The sequence below is a fragment of the Chelmon rostratus genome, chromosome 11, assembly GCF_017976325.1.
Source record: "Chelmon rostratus isolate fCheRos1 chromosome 11, fCheRos1.pri, whole genome shotgun sequence".
NCBI classification, from domain to species: domain Eukaryota; kingdom Metazoa; phylum Chordata; class Actinopteri; order Chaetodontiformes; family Chaetodontidae; genus Chelmon; species Chelmon rostratus.
In genome coordinates, this window is record NC_055668.1 from 2,313,492 (window position 1) to 2,331,369 (window position 17,878).

Genomic DNA, 17,878 nt, shown 5'->3' on the forward strand with positions numbered 1-17,878 from the left:
TGTCTCTCCGCTGTCTCTCTAGTTGAGTGACATCACTCCAGGGTGGGGTTGACAGGTCAGGCCAGCCTCCTCTCTGATTGAGCACACCTGTGCTTAATCATACAATCATGACCCACCTGACTACACAGCATATAAGCCCTGGTGAATCAACCAGTATTTGTTGAATTGTCTGCCTGACAGTGTGGTATTGACAAAGACCTCTGTGCCTGCTCTATCAGTCTGCCTCACATCATTTTGTGTTCAGTTACCTGACCTGTTCCTTTGTTTTGTGCTCAGGTGATTCCAGTCACCTACTCTCGCCTGTGCCCTGCCTGCCTCTCTCTCTCTGTGAGGCCTCGTGTGGATCTCCTGCCACTCAACCTCACCTGGAACCTGTTTGTCAGGCAAATAAATCAAGGCAAGAAAAGCAGTAACAAAGCTAAGTCTGACAAAGCAGAGGAGCATCTCATGGAAATCCATCAGACCAAAGGGTGAACAAAATTCAGAGCTAACAGCTGTAACACTTGGCATGATGATGGAGACTGGTGAACTAAGAAACGAGGGATTGAGTGATGGAAAAGGATTGAATGTAAGCTATTTCACACAAAAAGAGAACTTGAAAGAAGATGAGTGTATTTAAAATAAAAAAATGCACTGAATTAGAGAGGTCAGGCAAATTTGAATCTTTATCTTTGACTCTGACCTTGAGACATTGAGGCCCCCAGTTGATCCACCAGGCTACCTGTCTGCCCCACCACAGGAAGAGTTGACTCAGAGGTGGACTCATGTCTCGGGGTGGGACATACCCCTATTGCTCTTTCAATAGTACCACCCTTCAGAGAGTATATGGACACTAAATCTGAAGTTGCAATGGCAATGCCGAACGGCAACCGCAGAGAGTCACTGCAGGACAGCTGAAATCATGTGGGCGCTCATCATAGGACAGCCGTGGTCAGGGTCAGACTTCTGAGGGCACCAACAACCCAGCATCATGCTGTAACGCTGCCACTGAGAAAACCCTGGGCAGTGACCATGCTGTATGGCCTGCAGATGTGCCCTGTGAGTCTGGATGATGTAGACCACAGGCAGGAAGAGGTGACGCCGCCTAGGCAGTATCACGCACTGAAAGAGGCTGACCAATGACCTTCAAAAGCACGAGGAATGAGGCCATCAACTCTTTACCCTCGGCCTCCAAGTTATGTTGAAATGGATTTGTTTAACCCCCCTGCTAATTGATTAATTCACTGAATAACAATAAATCTATCAATATTTTTTTTTTACAAATGATACTTTCATTTACAACATTTCATACAATGAATTACTAGTAAGTAACCGAAGTTTAAATGCAAAAAGAGGACATCAGGCCATATGTCAAGCAAACAACATATTGGACAACTATCAGCTACAGTTAGACAACAGCTAACGTTGCCTATCAACCACTTCCAGCCGAACAACATCGTTTCTTAGTGTTAAGTGATATGATATGATGATCAATTCTGAAATATCAAGGCACATCTTGGGTGCTAATGTAGAGAAAAATGTGTCAAAGAAAGATGGATTGTCATTGTTGGGACTGTAAAGGTTGGCAGGTGTGAATTTTCTGCCATAGATGGATGCAGTAAATAATTGCAGTTGACGAGTGGTGAATTACTGGAGAATTGTTTTGTGTACTATACCAGGGACACCTCTTTGTCTGCTGTTGCAAGCTGCTGAGAATACTTGATTCAATTTTTGAGAGTTGAAGTAACATAATTCTGATTGGGATAAATGAGTCTATTAAAAAAATCTTATAGCATCTTATACCTTTTTATATGAGTGAAAGTACCAAGACCACAATGTAAAAATACCACAGTGCAAGAAAACAAAAGACAGAAACAAAAAGAAAAGGAAAAAAAAAACACACAGATGCAAAACCATCACAATGATGCACAAAACCACCACAAAGAGACGCAGAAAACAGATGTGTAACGCGACTACAAACGGATGCAAAACTACCACAGAGAGAAGAATAGTGACTACACAGAGATGCAAAACAGCCACAAAGAGACGTGAAATCACCACAAAGAGATGACAAACCACCACAAAGAGATGACAAACCACCACAAAGAGATGCAAAGCAGCTACATAAGATGCAGAACCAAAACAAAGAGACATAAAGCAACTGCCAATACACACAAAACCACCACAAAGAGAAAAAAAACGCCATAGAGGAACACAGAACCACCAGAAAGAGATGCAAAAGCACCACAAACTTGCTGTAACAACCATTTGGTGAAAGCAAGATGAAAAAGACAAGAAGAGTCTGCAATTCTTGGTCCTGTGTAGGAGGAGTGGGGGGGGCCTTTTGCACGTCTGTGGCCTTTGTCTCATAATCTAATCGAATCAGCGTGCCCACGTAAACATAGCAAGTCCCTCCAACGTCACTTTGAGACAGTGTACACAGTAATGTAACCTACTTATTTATTTAAATTAGCTTGTCAATGAGCAGACACTGTCCAGTCTCAAAAAACATGAAGCAACATCAGACAGTGCATCTTTAACGGCAGGTTTACAGTCCCCATGCATTATTTATCAGCCTTTGTATACTGTAATGTTATTACTGTCACTTTAACAGGCTCAACAATAGCAGCGGTATGAGGGATACTTCACATGTCCAACAGTCAGCGTCCCTCGTCTTTCTCTGTCCTCACAAAGCTAACTGTTCCTCGCTGCCAAGGCTTGTCAGGACAAGGAGAGGGTAAACATTACCCTCATTAATGTTGAAAGACATCAGGCTCCATTTGTGCAAACACAAATCAACAGTAAATTACATGGTGAGATCAGGGCTTTCTCCCGCTCATTTGGATACCGAATGGTCCTAGACAAAATCTTGTCTAATGTGTCACATATATCTGTAATTCCAACAGGCCTATGCATGCACATGTGTGAACGTGTGTGTGTGTGTCTGCAAAGCACTTATTAATCTGTCCGTGGCCTTTCGCTGGCTTATGAAGTCCTGATTGTGCGCCATTGTTTTGGCTTCATTTATTTGAACACACACCCCGTAATCACGCTCGCAAATATACGGCTTTAAAAAAGCGAGCTGCCATTTTCATCATGGTGCTAACAAAGTGCATTTGAAATCACTCTGACTTCCCCTGAGCTGAGCCATCAGTGCTCACACAATACCAATCAGAGGAAAAAACTCTTGGCTTCAAAGCTTCAAGCTTGACTACATTAATAATATTAATAAAACGGCAAATTGAATGTGTGGGCTAAGAGGTGGGGGAGAAAGTGTCTTGAAATCCTCTAAAGACATCCGTCTTTGTCTCTGACTCTGTTGTTTCGTTTTTGATTATTGGCTCATTGAAAGTGAAGGCTAATGACAAAATAGCGGGCTAATTCCTGTAATTATGTGTGTTTGTCACAGGAAATTTGCAAATGACAGCGCTTCTTTTTCTGATCTTCAAGCCAGGAGCTTCGGGGGTGGCATTGTTACGAACAAATCATTTACAGACAGGTCATGAATTAGTGAGGTATAGATGGAAGTGGCAAGAGAAAAAGCGCTCTCCTGGGGAATGCTTGCACAACAAACTTAACCCCTGGCCTTTGGGTATATTGCATTGTTGTCAAAAAAAAAAACCAAACAAAAAAAAACCTATTTGCATGAACAGAGAGGTAAAGAATTCAAATGTCTGTTGTTGTTGAGGCAAAAGGAAGAAATGTCCATGAATGAATGTCCAACAACAAGGACACAACACAGTTACATTGTGTTTTAATATAAAAGACAATGCTGAAAGGAGCAGAGAGAAACAGCATCCTGCAAAGGGGTTTTAGGTATTTCAATTGTCCAGTGTCTTCCTGAAGCTGCCACATGGAGAAAGGCTCAGTCTATTTAATCTCCATGAAAAATTTTGAAACCACTATATTTTCTGACCTTCATAATAAATGGATTCAGCTGTAATATAAGAGGACACAAAGGAATCTATTATAGTGAGCGGGAGGGAGGTTGAATAGAGGCAGACGGGTCAGACAGGGGTCAGTACAGTCTTTTTAAAGCAGATGCTGACTTTTTTGTGCTGAAGCTGTTCTGTGCTGATTCTCAACAGTTTGAGTAGATAGCTGCTGTGCTGTTTACGCTGAATTCAGACACGATAAATCAGTTTACTTTGCCATGATTTCCTGGAGTTTTAGGGGTTTTTCAGCGTTCCCAATTTATGGTAGCCAGTTCCTCCGTGTTTGGTCAGTCATGGTGGCTCTCCCTGCTCACAGCAGTGATCCAGCTTCTATCTGTGTGGCATTTTGTGTCTGTATGTCCCAAGTGTTTTCCAGCCTCCAGCCACAAGGTGAAATAATGCGATCATTTCTGCTTGTGGCCTGAATGCATAGCCTGACACAGATGAATAAGTCAAGTTCAGGGTGGCTCTTTGGAGGAGTGCTCATGTTTGTGTGTCTCTTTTACTGCTGCGGCATCAACTGTTCGTCATATCAGCTGTACGTTACCTTCAGGAAACATTGTTTACACAAGTTTGTTATCAATAGAATGATTCCATATTCAGCTGTGCTCTTTCAAAACTCCCTAGAGATTTGTGTGTCATAGTCACACTCTGGTGTGGGGGTTGACTACAGGGAAAAAAAGGGTTGAACCGGAATGGACAAGCAGGCAAGCTGAGGAAATAAAAGCAAGCTTAAAAAAATAAAGCTGACTGCCGTCCACAAAACAGGCAGGCAACAATAACTGAGGAAGCAGACTGAGGCCAATCCAAGAGACCACTAAAGAGATATCCAAAAACTGAACCAAGAAGTAACTGGGATGGCACGAGGAACACAAGCAACCGAGCACAGGAAGCTGAAAGAGGGAACACCAGAGGCTCGAGACCTAATGAATCACAGGTGACACAGAAAACAGGCAGGAAAGGACACAAAGACAGGAAGCAAAACAAACCGCGACACCTGAGGAGAGTAGCCGCCAAAATAAAACAGGAAACAGTTGCATTACCTAACAACTGACGTGTGCATCACGTTTGAGGGGCGTGAACTGACTGGTGGCGTTTTCCGGAGGCGGTGCGTGAACGTGCACGTTGGTGCTCAGGACTCATAGTGTGGGTATCAAGACCCTTGAGATTAGACAGGGCTGAAACACATGTGAGTGAAGAAGAAACATGTTCACATAAGTGCAGGAGGAGGGAGGGACTGTTTACAGAATCAACGTGTCTTTTTTAATGCCGACACTCATCTGAGTCAACCAATGCATTTTCACATCCTACACAGCAGGGCCTTTAACGCTGCTGTGTGTGGGAACAGTCATCAGCCAACACGCCATCCAAATATCTGTGCATCATGGCTGTGCACGGTCACTTTTTACTTACTTGTGTCCTTCCTGTTTACCTCCAGTTACCTAGAGTTAAGTTAGTTATAATATAGCTGTAAGTTAATTTGTAGTTTTGTTGAACCTGTAAATGATGTCTGTTTCTGCTGATGCACAAACTGACGAGCGTGAGCAGCATTAAACAGTTGTGCTGAGAACACACCACATTTTGTTTGGAGTCTATTGCGCCCCTCAGTCTGCCTCATTCAGTCAACACCAGCATGAGTGTGTGTGTGTGTGTGTGTGTGTGTGTGTGTGTGTGTGTGTGTGTGTGTGAGTGGGTGGGTGAGGTGTGTGCATGTTAAGTGTCCAGGCATACCTTTACACCTGAACACTTAAGAAGGTTACACAAATATTCAATTCAAACAAACAAATTCTAATGAACTTACATTCTGTCTGTTTTCAACCAAGTAAAGCTTCAACAAGCACAAAGTGTGTCAAGCCCCCTGTTATCGTCCCATGATTTCATTGGTTAGTCATGTAGCTCTGAACCCCGCCATTAACTGGGAGAGAGCGCGTATGTGGGAGGGCAGCTGAGCTGGCAACTAAAGAGCCACTTGGAGAGTTTGGGTCCCTCCAGATTGCCGTAGCAACTACTCTACTTCATAGCTATTTGAGGGAAATCGGCCACAATCGGCCACACCTATCCAACCCTCTCACCCTGTCTCCACAGTCCCCTTCCCCTAACCCCACACACACACACACCACATCCAAGCTAAAAACAACCTTGCCCTGTAAAAGGTTGAGTGGCTCTCTACCACCACTTCTGTAAGAATAATACACTCAGTGCATAAATGTATTCTGGTTACTGAATAAGTGCCTGTGTTTAGTTTCATATTCCACTGGGCGAATCACTGGTGGGGGTGTTTGAGGGGAAGTAAAAGAAAAAAAACAAAAAAACAAAAAATAGTGTTTCATGGAAAATTGTTCTTGCATAGGAGCCAGTGTAACATACAAAACAGAGCAGAAACAACAGAGAGAGCTGCTTTTTCTTTACAGGCTTTGCACCGAAGTCACAAATCTCTCTGTAGACATGTCAGAAATCATCATCAGTAACGGCTACAAGGGACGAGCAGTAATGTAAAATTATGTCTAATGTAACAAGCAGGTAGGAAAAATAGAGGAAATGTACCTGTGATTCCACATGGTCGATCATTAGCTTGTCAGCTGTAGCTAAAACATTAAAGCAGGCCTTTGGCTTCATTTGGCTGGTAACATATGACGTACTACTATCAATAATTTTAATACACTGCCAACAACTACTAATGCAAATGCTACCAATGTAAAAATAGTTGTGTGACGATCAAAGTTGCAACAAGGCTGCTATTTATTTAGAAGATGTTCTTGACAAAATGAGGAAAAATCATTGCCGTTCTGTGTTCTGTTGTGTTGAAATGGTAGAGATGAAGTTATTCTAGCCATGCTGTCGAGTGTTTTCTTACTCCTGTCCTACACATCTGATGTATACAAAAAATTAGAGTTAGTTTTCAATACGGCTCATGAAAGGATATCAAACAAGATCGATGAAATGAACTCTGAAATTTATTTCTGGTATGAAAATGATAAAAAATGTGTATGTGAACTTTTTAAAACCCAAAAGTTCGTCAAAATTAAACATTTCTTGCTAGCGACAGCAAGCTCTTATTCTCTAAGATCACACTACTGATAAATACATAATGGATCAACCATTATGGCTGCCTAGTTTCTTACAAAAGTGATACCAGACACAGCAGACTATAACTCATGTCCACTGACACTCTCGGACATTCATGAATTACAAGGTATTTGACACTTTATTCATTTCGAGATGATTTGAGTTGACAAATATGATATTTAGAAATATTTGTAGGTGTATCATTATGTAGAGATTTCATTCTTAGACTTACGGAAAACTATAACATCAGAGAAAGATGGCTGGTAAGGAAAACTAGTCTGGCCAGACGATCAGTGAGACGATCATCTCTGTTTGTACTGAACAGGTCAGATAAGCCTGCATCACCCTCTGCTATCCCTGCTCCTCTGCTGCTTTAGCTCCACCCAAACATGCTCGCAGATTTTAATGTTGACCAGGTCGTGTCAACCAGCACTGCTGCCTGTTCATGATGCACTTTTCTTTTGCCTCAGACAGTTTCATTTCTTCCACTGATGTGGATATGATATGATATGTTTCATATTCAGCTGTTTTGTAGTACCTTTTTTACGTCTTTATACACTGCCTATAGCCTTCCATCTTATGAGCAGTTACACAAATCATTTTATCACAAATTCAACAAAAACATGGGAATTCTATGCAGAAAAATAAATCCCTTGTCTTTTTTTCCACACTGCTCTCCAGTGCCAGTGTAATGTTTCATGTACTGTTAAATCTGAACCGCACACCTCACTGACTCCACTTGGTGGCAGTGTTGCCTCACAGAGACTCCTCCACCTGTCCACACGTCAGACCCTGATCTAGTCCACGGCTCTCCTCTAAGAGCCCTGATGTTAAAATTGAATGATCGTGTAATCCAGGACTAAAGAACGCATGTTTTTTTTGTGTGGAATTTCATATGACAGGATCCATCATCCCAACAAAAACCATCTCAACAAAAACAGAACACCGTCTTTTCTGTTTTCATTTTTTATTTTCATTTTATTTCCATTAAATGTAGAAATGATTCATGTAAGCAGAGCCAGCTTCTACTGCGGACACTGAGATCATGTCTGTATTTTCTCAGGAACCTCAGTGGTTTTATGGTTTGGGTACCTCAGGGGAGTTTCTACACTGGTGTATATTTTGTCTGGTATGTTTACACTAAATATATGATAACTTTTGTGACAGCAAACAAAGGACTCATTATTTCTTCATTCCTGGAAGTGTGCAGAGTCACTGATCAGTCAAACCACGAATTTGGTGATTTTGAATGAAAATTGTCCCACTTCTTTGGCTAAATAAACCATTTACACACCCAGTGGATTATTAGAAAATCGTTATGTCACAAAGCTGAAAACAGTACTGTTTTTCATAAAAACATTTTGGAGATACATGGTTTTCACAGGACATATACCTTCATGTTGTACCATGAATTTATGCAATATAACTGAACAGTTGTAACTGTTAAATACAGTTACAGTTAATTGATTAAAAAATGATTGCATACATTTTATAGTGTCGTTATTTCCTGTGAATTTTGTGGCATTTGGAGTCATGACCACAGTATTTGTAAAATCCTCTTCCTGAAATCCTTCCTCACCAAAATCGGTAAATTATGATAAACGAGGGAGAAAACACTACACAAGGAATGTTCTTTGAAATACACATACATTTTATTGGTGACAGTGAATACCTGGCATTGATCAAAATACACTCATTACTGTGTGAAAACTGCAAGAGAAGACGTTTAATTAACTCAATATAAAAAAAAAACATTAACAAAACTCCTTTGCATCATCAATAATGAACTAAAAGAACAAAGTGTACGTTGTGTTGCTGATATTATCCTAACTACAAGCTCAATCATTTTAGCTGTAAAAGTTTCTTAATTATTGTATACTTTAGATATTGTTAAGCAGGTACTTGTACAAGATGCAAGCTTGCTAGACGATCAAATCAACCCCACCGAATGACCATAAATCTGATCAAATGCTGCCTCACGCCGAAAATATGTCAGCTAAACATGTCTTCATATAGTTTTATCATTGCTTTAAGTATAAAGCTGCTACATAACAGCATCCTGTGCATCACATAATACTCAAGGCTGCACAAAATACATTTTAATTAGCCTAATCTAACCAAGGAAACAACAGAAACATGGTGTTAGTAAATTCTTCCATTTGATATCCATCCTTTGTGAGTACAGAAGTGTGTAGCGGGAATAAAAGGTTATTAGGTCAGTTATCAGTAAAGTATGTGAAGTGCCGCCCTGCTGTGGTAGTTATGAGCTGCCATCAGTTACAAGCATTTATATCAAGTCCGTCAGCTCAGAAAGCAGCAGGGTAGTACACACCGCCCAGCCAAAGGCTGCGGAGCACACAGTTTATTCCAGAAAACACTACCATCATCTTCCTCATCTCCGTCGTTTGTGGCAAACCTTGACTTTGTGTATTAGCAATGGCAATCAGCTTGCTGTTTGTTGCTTGCTCTTGTTTAGTCATTCCTATGTGACACATGCGAAACATGCATTGCAGAAAGAGTGCCGAAGACAGCAACTTGTGCGACTTTGTACACTGACACTGAAAAGCGAGGCGAGCCTTGATTCACAGTTCAAATAAAGAAGAAAATGGCTTTAAAAACTGGCTGCAAGATCTTATTATTAACGTATCAAGATCCTGGAAACACTACAGCACAAAATTCCTAATATGCCTGTGAGGGTTGTTGATCAACACCAATGACTCTACAATTACTTGGCCTTTTTTTTTTTTTTTTGGAGCCAAACAAGCTAATGACTTACAGAAGGTTTATTGTTCTTCCAGTATCAACGCTCTGACGTGCTGCTTCTGTGAAGGACGTTTCATGTCTAGCTTCACGCTAATCAGCTAGCTTAGAGACTTGTGGAAAGTCTTGTAAACAACATCTGCCTTGTTGAGTTTTGTTAGGATGAACTGGAAGTATCCCACTGTAAGGGCCACAGCAGGATGCCCTGACGCAGGTGTATCGGCTGGGTCACGCCAGCACTGACGACAGCAACATTTTTATGGAATCAGTGCAGTCACTCATGGAGGCAAAGTACATCTGCGCAGTGCTTTTGCGCTGAATTCAACTTTGGTGAACTCTGACGGCCTCAGTATGCTTAAAACTAAGCGCTTGTCGGATTGTCTAAAAGCATTTTTTTTTTCGAAACAGAAAATCCGACAATCATGCCCACTTTACACAGTGTTTAATAGCGTTGCAACTATTTCGGTCACACCATGAAGGACTTCTGGGAGGGACGGTCAGCCAAGACTGTTCCCTGACAGTACAATTATTGCACTGCATTGACACTACAAAGACCAACAACAACAAGACATAGAGTTCTGGGACAGAGCTTTTTTGAAGTACACTGTGACCTTCACACAAGAATTTCCACTGTTGAACTATAGCAAACTGCTTTTACAGTGCTGATTGACAGTGTTGAAGGAACAGAGCCCACAGCTATCATATCTGCTGCCGCACCTTCCAGTTCTGTACAACTGCTGTTAAATGAGAAGTAACACCAACTGAGCATTTCTCAAGGGATTAAGTGAGCAAAACCCAAACGTGCCCAGTGCACGATGTGGTCAGTACATCCACCAGCTGGATGGAGGACGAGAGATTTCTTCTACCAAAGTTGTTGCAGTTTCTCCTGCTTGCCTACCAGGGCTGATTATCTCATGGTAATGCCCCTTTAAGTGAACCTGTGAAGTTTTGTTGAACATGTTCAACATTAGCTGTGGAAATGAATCCGCGCAATGCTCAGCGCTTACTCCTGAATTCACTCTTTCAGTACACATATGAAGGTACGTATATAGTTAGGAGGGCCTAGGAATGCACTGCATGTTCTGACGGGATAGGTGACATCACATTTTATTCATTCTAGGCACTCTGTTAATTAAGACTATAGAACGTCAACCTGTCATAATCATCTGGAAAGGTGGCTCTTTACTTGAATGATTATTGCTGACTATGTCTCAGTCTTTAACACACAAACAACAATTTCTGATGCATTCAATGGCTCAAGTTCTCTGCAGTAGGATGAACACATTGTCTCAATATTCCTTATGTATGTAAATGTATCTGTAAGAAATCATTATGAAATCCCTACAGAACAGGCGGGATGGAAAAGGGGGCTGGACACATTCAGATACTGCGACCACTTCAAAACAAACAGTTTTTTAAGGACGGAGGTATTCAAGTTTCTTTTATGATTGCAAAAAAAAAAAAAGAAAAGAAAAAAGAGTAACAGGTGACACATACAATCTCTCACTTTGAAGGAAGACAGCAGTCAAACCTGCCTCGCCTCTCATGCTATGGCTAGTGAGAAAACACTGTTGAGGATGTCCATGTGAAAGCACACATGCACACACACACACACACAGGCATGCATGCACGCTCCCAGACACGCACACACACGCACACACACACACACACACACACACACACACACACCGTTGGCTCTAAAGCTGCTGAAACAATGCTAAAAATCTGTACAATATTTAAATACTGTATTTACAGAAATAAACTTCATTGTTTATCACACCTGTATTCAAAATATTCAAGTGGGCAAGTGGCATTTTGTCCACGTGTAATAATCAGAAGCATAAACAATTAAAGGCAACAATAAAGCGCATTTGATGGTTGTATTTGCTTTTCAGATTCAGCCTGCAGCATGTTTCACATTCTTGGATTCAGGTTTTAACTGTGGATCTTAAAGCGGTTTTGCTTGATGTGGCCTATTTATTTAAGATCAGATACACTTTATTGCCGGACATTCTCCAGGGCATGACATCAGCTTTTAGACTGACTTCCTATCATCCACGTAGGGTTGTATATCAGTACATTTATGGTTCCGACTGTTACACTGCAGTACTCCAGAGTACTGAAAAAATGGACGGTCATTTGGTAACATGTATTGATATTTAAGTCGGTAACCTCATCAGCATCAAGCATTTTCTTCAGGAGATGGTAGAGACCAAAACAGTGAACGGAAAGTGAATGTTGGACTTCATCTGCTGGATACAAACATGACTTAAAAATAAACGCAAAAGTTTTTTAGTGTCTCCTGGATGTGAATAGTGAGTTTGCTATCTTGTTAACCATATCAGCGTTATAAGGTGATAATATGTGGATGTTGTTTCACTGCCCCGCAGTCTTCCTCATATCTGTAGCTGCAATGTTAACCACAGCCAGACGGAGCTTGTTAGGCCAATAGTTACTCATTATGAACAAGCTTAAAAGCTTGTAAGCTTTAGCCTTATTGGCCTTGTATCTTTAGGATTTGGCTCTTTTAGACATTTGGGCATGACTATGCAATGATTACATAACTTAAAACTAAGATGAATGCACGCTCACTGCAGTGCATTACTGTTAATAATAGCTTTCTGACAGTAGAAAATCAGTCTAAAATAAAACGGTATGCTTTGGAAAACAGCCGGCAGCAGTGTGACATGTTAATAGTTTATATTATGTTTAAGGGCTGAATCGTGCAAGAAGTGCCTCGGGCCTCAGAAGTGTACTGAGATGGAGCTGATCTACGTTTTCAGCATGAACAGTATTAAGACCTTCCAACAAAGCTTGATGACATGGCATTATGACCTTTTTTATACTTTTATCACACAAAATGTTTTGTAGTGCACACATATGCAATGACCTTTTGTAATCTAACAGAAAACATTAAAGAAAGTGAAGCGTGTAGAGATGCATTGATCAAGGCTGAGAAGTGATCAAACATCAGCGGTGGATAAGCTTTTACCGTTCCTGTCAGGAGCTCTTAAACCTGCCTCGACAAAGCTGTCGCCTCAGCACCGGGTAGATGGGTTTGTTATGAGTGTGTGAACACTACGGAGCTCCTCAAAAAGAACAGGGGCGGAGTGAAGTGACGGACCTAGAACACACTGAACTCATCCAGACTGTCTTTTTCCTTGTAGTAACATTTATTCTACAATTGAATGTCAGCCTGGGTTTGAGGAGAAGCTTATCATTTTTATTCAAACTGTCTTCCACCCACACTTAAACAGAGAGCGACCGAGCCTTGGGATTCATTAGCATTAACCACTTTCCAGTAAATATCCCCAGCTTGTTGTATGTGTGTGTGTGTGTGTATGTGTGTAAGCTGTATGTTTCCATCTCCATTGCTTAGGACTATTTTCTAACATTAGATCTCTCATTCCCTTCTTAATGGCTGAGGAAGTCAATGCTAGCTTTAACAGTGCGCCCGGTGGACACATCCACTGCCATGGCCCGGATCTCAGTGTCACCAAACTGCATGAGCGTCTGGATCTCGCGTCGTGGTGCTGTGCTTTCTGTCCCGCTCACATCCAAGCGAAGTGTCCCACACTTCCTGACGCCGGGTTCGCTGATGAAGCCCGCGCTCTCCTTCTCGGAGCAGTAGACGTGGATGACGATAACCTGCTGGGAGGGCTTAGCTGGTGTGTAGCTCCGCTTCACCATCTCACCCAGTGCCACAGACTGGTCGGCGGCAATGAAGGTGTCAAACACGTCGGTGCACCAGCGTGTGCCGTCCTTCACCAGCAGCTTCTCTGGAGGGTGCTTGCCCTCCACGAAGCGATTGAGGACACCCACCCCGTATGTGAGGGGCGAGCGGCGGACTTTAATGATGCTGGGGTCCAGGCCGAACAGCACAGCACCTTTCAGAATGGTCAGGCCAACATCATGGGGTATGATGATGCGGCTACGGCCCTGGAGCATATTCTGGACAGCCTGCTGCAGCAGGGGAGATTCAGCAAAACCTCCCACTAAGAACAGGAACTTAATGTCGCTCACCTCCGGCTTCTCGAACAGCTCAGCTGGTGGAGAAAAACAGAATCTCAATGAAGAAACCAGGATGGAGCGAATACACAATGATGCTCTTAGTGATGTTATTTAGTTTTTGCCATTCATAGATGCCCTGGTGTAAATTTCAAGTGTGACAGTTACTGTAGGATGGTGTGACTGTCTGGCAGTACAGCTGAATGTGGTCAGGTGTAGTTTGTTGTCCTTGTGACCACACCCAGCTGCAGCCTGTGGTGCCATGCTACATCACAGCTGCAGAGTGTGGTGCCATGCTACATCACAGCTGCAGAGTGTGGAAAAAGCATGTTGTCACCACTAGTTGGCAGGGCAAGCAAACTAATTAGACTGGGTGCAGTTACTCTTTGAAGCCTTGTAATTTCAGGCTGGATTTTATTTGTTTTCTTTTATTTGTTTTCTGACAATATAGCAAAAAAGCAGGCAGTGAGATGAACTTGCTGGGTACATGGCTATCATTACCGACTGAAGTGACGGGAAAAATAAGATCCAAGCTGTATTAAAATGGTTTGTTTTCTTAAACTGTCACCAAAATAATTCAGAATATAAGTTTAGAGTACTTTAAAAAAATCGACTTTTTCTTACTTCTGCGAGTAAATGAGGCGACATCTCTCATTTGTTGTCTTTTACTTGCTTTCGTGTTACTGTCCTTATAAAGGAAAGTCAAACAAGTCACAAACATGGTTTACAACCTGAGCGAACCAATTAGAATCCAAGCAGACCGATCCATGCTTAAGTAATGTGACCTACTTTCCTGTGGTTAGGAAAGCTATGAATAATGTAGGGTGGATAGTTCAAGGGAGAGACCAACCCTATCCTTAAGAAAACTGAGCAAAACAGCAACACGAAGAAAACAAATATTGCTTAATGTTTTAAATAAGTGTTAGACCCAATTAAGATTGTTAATAATGACAGTCACTTGCGACTGTACAAGTGAGTACATTATATGGTATGTGGTGTATGATATATATTCTTATGTAAGTTACTTAAGAGTGAAGACACAATGATTACAAGCTCAATCTTACGAGTTGTGTGGCAGTTGTTTTCTGTAGATTTATCACAAGACAAAAACTGGCAATTTCAGGAACAAACACCATTTATTACTAGACTTGTTTGACTACAAAGGTGAGAGATGTATGCTTACTGAGATGCTGGATGATGTGGTCTATGGTGGGCTTGAAGAGGGAATTCATAGCATCTGGACTCATCCTCAGCATCCCCTGAGATGACCATTTAACAAAATCCACACTGGAGAGGAGAGGAGAGGAAGAGAGGAACAAAGGAGAAGAAGAGAAGAGAGGAAAAAGGAGAGGAAGAGAGGAGAGGAAGAGAGGAGAGGAAGTCGGTTACATGCCTGAGTTTTGAATTCCAGTGAGCCAACAAACATTGAAAGATTTGTAACATTTCATTGTAACATATATATCACAATAATGCAGGGGTCTGCCAAATCAAATATAGGATAAAATCAAATGTTCAGCACAATTAACCGTGTTCCGATGTTTCTATTACATCGGAAAAACTATTCACGTAGTTTTCAGTTTCAATTTCCTTAGAATCTTAAACATAATTTAGTAAAATAATGGCACAATGTTTATCTGATCACAATACTGTTCCACTAAACATCACAACACAATGCTATTCAATTATGGGTAAGTAAGTACTATTTTAGTCCAGATACAGAATGTTTATTGCAATTGGGATAAAAATCCTGCAGATCTGAAGGACCTGACTATTAAAAACAGGCCAAACAACAGGACAAAGAGTCTATAGGCACAGTGGTGCTTTGAGCTAAACACTAAGATCAGCAGACTAACATGCTCATGTCATCATACTGATGTTAACCAGGATGTGTGAATCGCTCACTGTTTCAGCTTTGTTTCATTATCATTCAAACATTTATACAGCTACAGCTGATGTAGAGGGCTAATGTCACTAGTTTTGCAGGTATTTGATAATACTCTCTCTATAACTCTCCTTTTTTATTCTTGAAACTATTTTCTAAATAACTATTTCTTTCACTTTTCACTGTAAACATTTGAATGCAACGCCTTCCAGAATCAGTCTGAAAATAAGAGATGGCCGGTCTTAGCCATATTTTAATGGACCAGTATTGGATAAAATGAAGCTGATCAACATCAGATCCTCTGTCTTTTCTTCTGTGTATTGTCCACCTCAGCCTGCTGGTGGTGCAGCACTGCACTTTGCTAATTATCATCAGCAAAGAGCAGTGCACATTCAGACAGCAGCCTTGCAGTTTTGGTCACTTTTATCTGTTAAAATGACAAATGTCGGCTGTGGCAGATCATATCAGCTGTCAATAATTAATGTCCACTCTCCATTAGTTCCTTGAGCAACTTAATGACAGACCAAAAATTATCAGAGTGTATCAAAGAACGCTCTAAACGTTAAGTCTGTTATGTGGGTAATCAGTGACAATCAAGTCAGAGCCAGTGTCAGTGGGTTTCCTGGGCCCCACGATGAAGCTAGCTGCAGATAGGAACAAACTGTTCTTATGGCATGAGGTTTTGGTCAGGACCACATCAGGACCACAGCCTCATGCCTGAGGGGAGAGTCTCAGGAAGTTTGGTCCAGGATGGAAGGGGCTGGCCACAATCTTACAGCACGCCTCAGGGTCCTGGAGGCTTACGGGCCCTGGAGGGTTGGCAGATATCATGCCCTTGTGTATGTCCTTGTACTTGGCAGTAGCAGCAGTGTACCAGATGGTGATGGAGGAGGGGAGTGGGATGGTGGTTCATAGTACGTAGTATTGCATTCTGACCGGAAACGCATTTCAAAGTGTCTGCAATGTAACATGCAACAACAGCGACAAATCCAGAGAGAAAATTTACAAGAGAGCGGCTGAGCCTAATCCATGCTGAGTGGTATGGTGCAGCGGATGCTGTTATCTACAGTATCAACAGCTGTGCTAAGATCCAACAGCTCCAAAACAAAGCATTCACCACACATCAGAAGACACCACTACGTCAGACTGTGCATCCTCAACCACTGTGCTGAACTCAGTTATAGTCTTTGTAAGAAAGATGTTGAGCTTGGTGGATCACAGATTAACCAGAGAGATGAACTGACAGACGGAAGTCTCATTTCACTATGAGGCACTTCATCCAAGAGCAATGTGTATTGACGGAGTGGACGACTAGCATGAGGAGGCAACACTGCACTTGGGTCAAAAGCTGAAGATACCTTTTCAGCTGAGAGGTGATTTAAAAGAGAGTGGAAGCTATTTACTCCTTTTCTGGGCAGAGAGTCTAAATGAAAAGCCAGGTTGAACAGAACACATTTGTGGTCATTAACATGCAGTTCCTCAGAACAAATAACAACAATGTCCCTAGACATAAGGTGTGACCTTACGAAAATCAGCATCAAAGCTGCAAGAAACGTTAGCAAATATTAAAAGCACTGATATATATGATCGCACAATATGCCTCACTTCAACTTTAAAGCCATTTTTTGGTTATTGTTGGACAGGGCAATTATGGGAAAACATTTAAATGCGAGGACAGCAGGAAAGAAAAATAAAATTCAGGAGAATGCTGGGAAAAAGGGCAGGGTTGACAGGTCTGCCAATGACAGAGGATATGGAGCATGAGGCATGATTGTGCAGCTGCAGAGCTGAAAATGCATTCATAAAGTGAATCTGGTGGATAGATGAAGAGAACTGTGGTATTTTCAGACTAGCCACTGTGTCCCTCTGCTGGAAAACCAGAACAGAGACCAGTGACAGCCTGGGCTCAGTATGGACCACTGCCATCAATTTGTGGGCTCCTTCTCCTTCGGTTCTGTCTCTTGAGGCCTACAAGCACATCTCTCTATGCCTGAATGCCGTCTGTCTGCCGAGTAATAAATCCTGAAACAATCCATACTATCCATCTGCTTTGATCCCATGTGTGTGATTCCTGCACAGTATGTGCACATGTGCATGGAAGTGCATGTGTGATCACGTTAATGTCGGCCCCTCCCAAGGCTTCTCATCGCAATGAGACTGACTGAGTATTTCCAGCTAGGCGTCAGAGGAGCCTAGGGGCCAGTGAGGGCTTCAGTTTCAGCCACATAAATATATTTTAATGGCCATC

The 17,878-nt window shown here is 41.8% G+C and overlaps 1 protein-coding gene across 4 annotated transcripts in view; it reads right to left on the minus strand.

The window, feature by feature from the left end:
* Positions 1-8,658: 8,658 nt before the first annotated feature.
* Positions 8,659-17,878, minus strand: part of hspa12a (heat shock protein 12A) — a 61,104-nt gene continuing 51,884 nt past the window's right edge. For all 4 annotated transcript variants that reach the window (XM_041947882.1, XM_041947881.1, XM_041947883.1 and 1 more), the window contains 2 exons: positions 14,932-15,035; positions 8,659-13,786 (listed from right to left, as the gene is read on the minus strand). In XM_041947882.1, the coding sequence (XP_041803816.1) occupies positions 13,155-13,786; positions 14,932-15,035 (736 nt within the window). In that variant the 3' untranslated portion in view covers positions 8,659-13,154. The remainder of the gene's footprint in view (positions 13,787-14,931; positions 15,036-17,878) is intronic.